Below are 8,465 nucleotides of genomic sequence, written 5' to 3'. Positions count from 1 at the left end.
GGCATATATATGAATGTTTAGGGCACTCAGGGCCTGCATGCAAATTAAGCATTTAAAATGGATATCCAAGTACGACTTGGACACTTGTAAGCTGTAATATCTAAATGAATATGTAAGCAAATAAAAAGGAAGGATATGGATGGTAGGAGAAAGAGAAAACAGAAAGTTGAAATATTAATATGACAAGGCTAATGCAATGCAAGCCTTATTAGTCAGTGAATTTAACGTTCGACCTACTCAATATTCTATACTTATCTAACACCATTTAGAGATTAGAGATAATATCCAATCCATGATTAGAACAAAGATTCCGCGCGGCGTGTCACCGTTTGCATTACATCTTCCAAGAAGATTCATGGCCTCTAATTATTTTGATTAATCATTCCATTCCAATTTCCCTTACCCATCATCATAATATTATATCTTTTCATACATCAAATAAACCTTTTAGTTAGCACTGTCTAGATTTCTGCTTATGATGATTAACCAATTCTAATTAGATAAATTAATTGATTTATGCATGTGGTGTGGAACTTTCCAATAATATCATTGCAATTGAAATTGTGTTGTGACATGTGACTTGTAAGAGACCATACATACTTGTTGCTGCATTAAATTTCAGCGTACTTGTCATCCAGGCAATATACAGCTAAATCAAAATGAATAATTAAATGAAATTATTTTTGTAATAAAAATACTAGTAATATGAATTAGTTTGGAAGTGAATAACGTCATCATCAAGGTGACATGACGTCGGCCCCATGGAGGCCTTCACTTTGAGGTGACACTCTTAGCTGTTAACAATTAACAGAAGATCCCATATCCCACGTACGGGTTTGATTTTTACACTTTCAAAGCTTAGAAAAATGAGGTACCAGATGTCGGAGAAAAGCACAAGTGAAGCAGTTTTGTGAGCTTCCTTCAAGAACAATAATAGACTACTAGCTCGTCACTTTCATCACACATCTTAATTAGCATTTTCCAATTTTCATTTTCAAACTACTACTATTTGCTATTTTGGTTAAAGATCATAGACAAGAGTCAGCCACATATCTTCATGATCTAATTCCTTTTAGCTTCTACTTCTTTATCTAGTGATAATAGTGCATGTCATTCTCAATCATGGCTAATTACTAACTAGTAGTGTAGTTAAGTGTTAATAAGTTAATTCATCAAATCAATATATAATATAATCATTAATGTACTTGTCACACCTACAACACAATTAAATTATATTTATACGAAATATTTTAATAGGGATTATTATTAGTTTGATAGATGTCCCTACCTAAGAGGGCGAAGTCGCCGCATAGTCGTGATGGGACCCACCCTCCAATCACGTTATCTAATCTAATAATATTATATTATCCATAGACGAGTTTGCACTAAGATTCACCATATTAACTGTAGATCTAAAGTTGATCTTCTCTAGCACATTAGCACATGGATATTCATGATCCACCACGTCTTTGTTGTAGACTTGTAGCAACAAGCATATTCTTCTCCCTCATTCCTTGCCCATTGCACAATCTTATCTACTAATTATATGAACACGATCTCCACAAGTATCTTAAATTCCTAACTCATAAACGTACATTCTTGCACTTTGAACTAACTATATACGTGTTCGTGGCAAAATTACATCTTCAGATTAATATTATTCCATTATGATCCATGATATAATAAGATTGCATAAGATCTAAGTATGCCTATGTGTATCAACTCCATATTATAGAGTATTGTATTGAGGGGTAGGAGAGAGAGGAGAGATAACAATTAGGGAAGGAAGGGGCCAGCTACGCGACAGGAACTCGTACGTGCCTTCACTGGCTTGGTTCATTTTAGACCTGGCTCAATTCGGTTTATTTTATTAAACATGTCAAGTTTTGAATTTTTATAAAATTTATTAGTTAAAAAGATTAGATCATAAACTTTAAAAATTGTTCACAAATTTTATTGGGACGACTTGTTAAAATATTTTTTTATAAAAATAAATTATTTTTAATTTAGATTTTTAACTATTTATCTATATCAAATGTAAAATAAAATTAAAAAGAATTAATAGTTAAGATTAGTTAAGATGGTAACCTTTTTGTTCGTTCAAAAAAAAATTATGGATTGTAAATATAATTATGATATATGATTAACGATTGGTATATAAATGAATTATGCTTTATAAATTATGAATTATAAATTTTAGAATGCAATTAATGTCAATTTAATTTTTTTTAAGTTTATTATTTAAAGTTATAATAATTTACGAAACAAACTTTTTAAATAGGTTTACGGTCATGTTAGATTTTAAACAAGCTAGAATCGAACTTAAAAAAACCTATAAAAAATAACAGACTATTTAAAATATAAATTAGACTCGTTAAAGTCAAATTTTAACTCAACTTAATCCATTTTCACCTCTAATAAAGGACACATGCACATTACTATTTATGCGATGTACAAATTAAATATCTAAAATACCTAATCATCAGTCAAACCGTAATTAAGTAATTAAATTTGGATTTAAATGACAATTATTCAGTCATGTTTCTTGCACATTAACTATTAAAATTAAAAATCAATTGGTTGATCTAATAGTTAGTTCATTAACCATGTATATGACTATTAATTAATCCCTTTTAATAAATGAAAAATACAAAAATATATGTACTACTGATGAATTTGGCTCTTTAATCTGTTGCAATGATGATCATTGATTGCAATGATGATGAAATCACATCATGGAACTATGTTAAACTACTGTTGAAATGACAACAAAATTTTGACGGAAGTCGTTATTGAAGTTCTATAGTACTTGCGTTGTGTTGTTTGTTCTTGGCTCCCTCTCATCAATTAAAAGAGTGCGTGGGGTCACAAGATCCGTGAACGCTCTTTTTTTCTTACTTTCAACCTCCTCCTTGCAATTGACAATCTATCTTGTTCGATCTTTCCAGTTACTACCTGATAATGTATCTTTGCCACTCGTCATGTCGCTATTTAAACTTAACTACTCTTATTAAGACACTACGTACGTTAGAACAATAGAACCTATAATAATCAATGTGAAAGCATGCTATCTGGTTTCCCATAAATGAATTTTTGGAGTATATTTGTTCTTCTAGTTGTTAATTAGAGTGTTAGAAATATAATAATTTATGTTTTTTTTATCTTAAAATTAAAAAAATAATTTTATGATATAGAAAATTGATTAGTCATAACCTCATGTATAGGTTGCTGAGAACTGAAAATTTACTTCTCGTCGGAACTCAATCACTCTTAGATTAAGAAATATCTATGCAGTAGGGTTTCATCGCTATTATAATAATGTATTAATGTCTATATAATTTTTGTCTAATTTACTTAAAAGTAGAGATAGAATAAAGTGACAATCTCCTCTTTATTTTTAAATTCTATGAGTAAATATTAAACATCATACAAGAGAGTATATTTAAAATAGAGCGATCGTTATGATATTTTTAACATAGTGTCTAATTTGCTAAAAAATATAAATTAATAATATTTTATAAATTTTAAATATTTAATTTTTTATTTTAAAAAGTAAATTACACAATTTAAACACTAAAATAAAAAATATTATAGAATTGACCAATTAAAAAAAACATAATAAAGATGTTTTTACTTGATAAAATGAAATACTACTTATATAAAAGTATATAAATATTTTTAAAGACAACTCGACCTCTCCGAATATGAGAATTGGTAAATTTAAAAGTGATTAAGTAATACTATAAACTAACACTAGTCCATTAAACCGACAAATAAGAAAAATCCCTACGGTTTTGGAAATTATAAATAAAAAGAAATCCACCCCCAAACAACCACCATATATATTTGATCCGTGCGGATCTGGCAGGAAGTACAGTTGTCACTAGTCAAAATCAGATAAATCTTTGTAAAAGGCTATAAACTACTCAAAGTAAGTGGGCTTTATAGCTTTAAGTTTGCTACCAATAATTGATTATTCATTTTTTATTTTTTTTATTTTCTTAGTGGTAAGCGCGCCAGCCAAGTTGAAGGGAACGTTTTTTCTATTTCTTATTGCATCACTCTTAGCTCAAAGCTTATATATAGCGTGAGTTTTATGACAAGTTTCTCATTCAACACAACACAATCTCTCATCATATATCAGAATCTCTCTTTCATTCTTCTCTCACAACATACATAATACACACCAACATAACATATATAATTAAGAAACTTTCGGCTTTGTTACTAAATATTAATCCAAACGCTATAATTAACAAGCTAAGAAGCAGCTAGATATAATAATGGGTATTGAGATTGAGAAACCTTGCGTGGTGGAGCTTTCCAATATTGCAGTTTCTAACACTCATGGAGAAGACTCTCCTTATTTCGCTGGTTGGAAAGCCTACGATGAAAACCCCTATGATGAACTCACTAACCCTTCTGGGGTTATACAAATGGGACTAGCAGAGAATCAAGTAAGTAATTACATGCATTATTATAACCACACTATAAACATATTATACATATATATTAGAATATGAACACTAATCTTGTTATTTTTTTTATTGTGCAGGTTTCATTTGATTTACTTGAGAAATACTTGGAGGAACACTCAGAGGCCACAACATGGGGTAAAGGAGTTCGTAATAGTAGCTTCAGAGACAATGCTTTGTTTCAAGACTACCATGGACTCCACTCTTTTAGAGCTGCAATGGCCAGCTTCATGGAGCAAATAAGAGGAGAGAGAGCCAAATTCGAGCCTGACCGACTCGTCATCACTGCTGGTGCAACCGCAGCCAATGAACTCTTAACCTTCATCCTCGCAAACCCTGGAGACGCTTTGCTCGTTCCAACCCCTTACTATCCAGGGTAACAAAATACTTTATATATACATCTAATTATTTATTACATGTATTATCATAATTATAACATTTTAAAAAAATATTATTAAAATTAAAATAATATTTTTATTATTAAACAATATATTTTTAATATTATTAATTAAAAAAATTATCAAAATAAAAAATATATATAACTTTAATTGTCAACACTTGCATAATTATTATAATTACTAGTTTACTATAAAAAAAATATGGGGTCATTTTTTCTTTTTGATTTTTGGAACGTAAGTTCTAGCTAGAAGAATCTAATTGTGACGATTCTACAGATTTGATAGAGATTTGAGGTGGAGGACTGGGGTGAAGATAGTTCCAATTCACTGCGACAGCTCCAACAACTTCCAAATCACTCCAGAAGCGTTAGAAGGCGCATACAAAGAAGCAGAATCCATGAACACAAAGGTGAGAGGAGTGCTAATTACAAACCCCTCAAACCCATTAGGTGCAACCATAGAGCGCTCAGTTCTGGAGCAAATTCTGGAGTTTGTTACTCGCAAGAACATCCACCTGGTTTCCGACGAGATCTACTCAGGCTCTGTGTTCTCTCCATCAGAGTTCGTGAGCGTTGCGGAGATCCTGGAAGCACGCAATCATAAAGATGCTGAAAGAGTTCACATTGTTTATAGCCTCTCCAAGGATCTTGGGCTCCCCGGCTTCAGAGTGGGAACCATTTATTCTTACAACGATAAGGTGGTTACGACCGCGAGGCGGATGTCGAGTTTCACACTGATATCCTCTCAGACGCAGCATCTCTTGGCTTCCATGTTATCGGATAAGGACTTCACGGAGCTCTACATTAGGACCAACAGAGAGAGGCTGAGGAAGCGCTACGAGATGATCATTGAAGGGTTGAGGAGCAATGGGATTGAGTGCTTGAAAGGTAATGGAGGATTGTTTTGTTGGATGAATATGAGTCCGTTGCTTGAGAAGGCAACCAAGGAAGGTGAACTTAAGCTATGGAATGCCATTATTCATCAAGTGAAGCTCAATATATCACCAGGGTCTTCATGCCATTGTTCCGAACCAGGTTGGTTCAGGGTTTGCTTTGCAAACATGTCTGAGAACACCCTCCAAGTTGCACTCGAAAGAATACGTAACTTCGTGGATAAAATAAGGACTCACACTCTCACAGTTGGTTCTAATTGACGACTCTATGCTATACATATACTTATGATTAATTAGTCCCTTAACTTTTTGATAAATGGTACACTTGTTAATTCCTTCGGGCCATTTTGATCAATTCTTTAAAGGGGTAAATGGCCGGGTACTTAATTAATACTGTAAAGCATATTATTACTTTTCATCTTAATAATTGTCATTGGTTGTATTTGTTTGCTTGCTTTACTGCTTAAGCAAGTTTCTTGTAACTCTAGTGCTACTTTTGTTTTGGAATTATATTGCTGATCAATAATGAAAATAGATCTTCTCTATCTACAGTTTATATATAGAAATATTGACTGTGAAATGACGTTGGAATAAAAAAAACAAATGCTCGAGTCGAGTCTCGGTATAATTTATTATTTTTTATTATTATTTTTAGCTATTAATTTAATTCATTTAATTTACTAGTCCAATAAAAATCACAATTCACTCCAAAAATAAAATGCACCATTCATGCCACGACAACATTTTACACAAATAATAAAAGTATCTGTAACAATATATAAAGTTAATACAGAGAGTTGACTATGATTTTGGTGTCTAATTTTTTTGGACTATATTAATTCTACAATAAACTATTTCATAAAGTAAATTATAAGAATAAAATAGACACAAAATTTGTTTTGAAAAATTCAATAACTTCCCACTAAAATAAAAATAGTTTTATTATTTTTATAACTATAATAACACATCTTTTATTACCTCCATCCACTACAGTTTAATTTCATAATATTTTATTATTTTTTTAAATTACTTTGCAATAAATTTTTTTTAATTTTCTAAAATATTAATTATGTATAGAATATTATATTCGAAATTTGAATACATAAATATTTACTTTGAAGCTAAATTAAATTATTAATTTTATCTACCATAATATCATTTGTTTTACATGTTGGCTAAGTTATTTGATTGGCATATACATAGGACACAAGAAAGTTTACACCTATCAAGGATTCGTTAAAAATATTAATATGTTAATTTTCTAAACTATCTAAATACTGGATTTGATATTTAATTATATATAAAATAGTAGGTTTGACATTTATTAATTTCCTAAATTGTATTGCAAAAAAATTAATTAATTTAATATTATTTATTTGTCACATAATTAACATATAAAAGCTAAAAAAACCTACACCTATATCAATGGTAGAATGAAAAATTCTCACACATATTTTGTCAATTTTTTTATTTGTAATTTATTTTACATTGGATAATATTATTTTTTATTCATTATTAGTTCGATAGGTAACACAACAAATGTAGCAATATAAGAACTTTGTTAATTGATTTTTCAAATAATCTGACAACCTAATATAAGAATTTTGTTAATTGATTTTATTAATCTCTTTTTTATTAATCTGACAACCTATTTTACATTTGATAATATTATTTTTTATTAATTATTAGATTGACATATAACATTTAAATGTATTTATTTTATTGTATTGTTCTTTTACTTTAAAAATTTTAAGGACCTAACGATCTTTCGTTTAAACGATTTGAATTATATGATCAAAAAGTAGTTCAAGAGAATATAGGTTTGAATTTTAGTAATTTATTAAGTCTAATTATTATATAAAAAGTTAAAAATATTCTGAACTTAAAAAATTATTTAATAATAAAATTGAGTTTGTTCAAAATCGTAGAGAGGGACAGAGAGAAAGAAAAAGTTAAAATTTTTTAACTAATTATAAAAATTCATCGCCATCAAAACTATTAAATTTGAGTATATTATGTGAGGATTAATAAGAAGCATACTAAAATCATAAATCTAAAAGTTTTCTATTTCTCTTTATATAGTGTTTCACTTTAAGTAACTATTTTAAATGGATAGTATTCAAATGACAAATAAAATAATAAAAGAATTCGCATTAGATTATAAAAATTAATCTCATCCTTATAATACAGTGATATTATTTTAAAAGATGTAAAATAAAATAATAAAATACACTTTAATTAATGTGCACAATAAAATAAATGTGAAACTTAGATAGTAACAGTCAAACATGAATAACAATGGTTGCCTTTTGTCCTTTCCTTTTGTCCTAAGGTACTATATTAAATTGTGACTTAATTTTTTAATTATTAATTAAAAAACATGCAATTATGTATTATTTTTTATTATTTTAGTTAAAAATAATATATTTTGAGATTATTTTTTGGGATTACTGACATTAAATTTTGATAATTTAAAAAAAATTAAATGCTTTATATCTTACTTCTTTTAACAAAACTTCAACAACTCATAAAAGTTAACATAATAGATTGTTATAAATCAAAGTGATAGACAAAGATTAAAAGTTACGATAATAATATTTGGTGATAATTAATTGCGGTCGGGTTAAGAGAAGGTAGAAGGAGAAAAAAAAGAGAAAGGAGAACAAGGTAATATAATAATAGCGATGAGACAATAACAAA

The 8,465-nt window shown here is 29.1% G+C and overlaps 1 protein-coding gene across 1 annotated transcript; it reads left to right on the top strand.

The window, feature by feature from the left end:
* The first annotated feature begins 4,153 nt into the window (after positions 1–4,153).
* Positions 4,154–6,265, top strand: LOC107479619 (1-aminocyclopropane-1-carboxylate synthase 7). Its single transcript, XM_016099744.3, has 3 exons — positions 4,154–4,457; positions 4,556–4,851; positions 5,150–6,265. Exons 1-3 carry the CDS (start codon positions 4,284–4,286, stop codon positions 6,024–6,026), a joined length of 1,347 nt encoding a protein of 448 aa, XP_015955230.1. The 5' UTR covers positions 4,154–4,283; the 3' UTR covers positions 6,027–6,265.
* The last annotated feature ends 2,200 nt before the right edge of the window (positions 6,266–8,465 follow it).

Source organism: Arachis duranensis, chromosome 3 (assembly GCF_000817695.3).
Source record: "Arachis duranensis cultivar V14167 chromosome 3, aradu.V14167.gnm2.J7QH, whole genome shotgun sequence".
Taxonomy (NCBI): Eukaryota; Viridiplantae; Streptophyta; class Magnoliopsida; order Fabales; family Fabaceae; genus Arachis; species Arachis duranensis.
The sequence above is the reverse complement of the archived record's forward strand: the minus strand, read 5'-3'. Positions and strand labels throughout refer to the sequence as shown.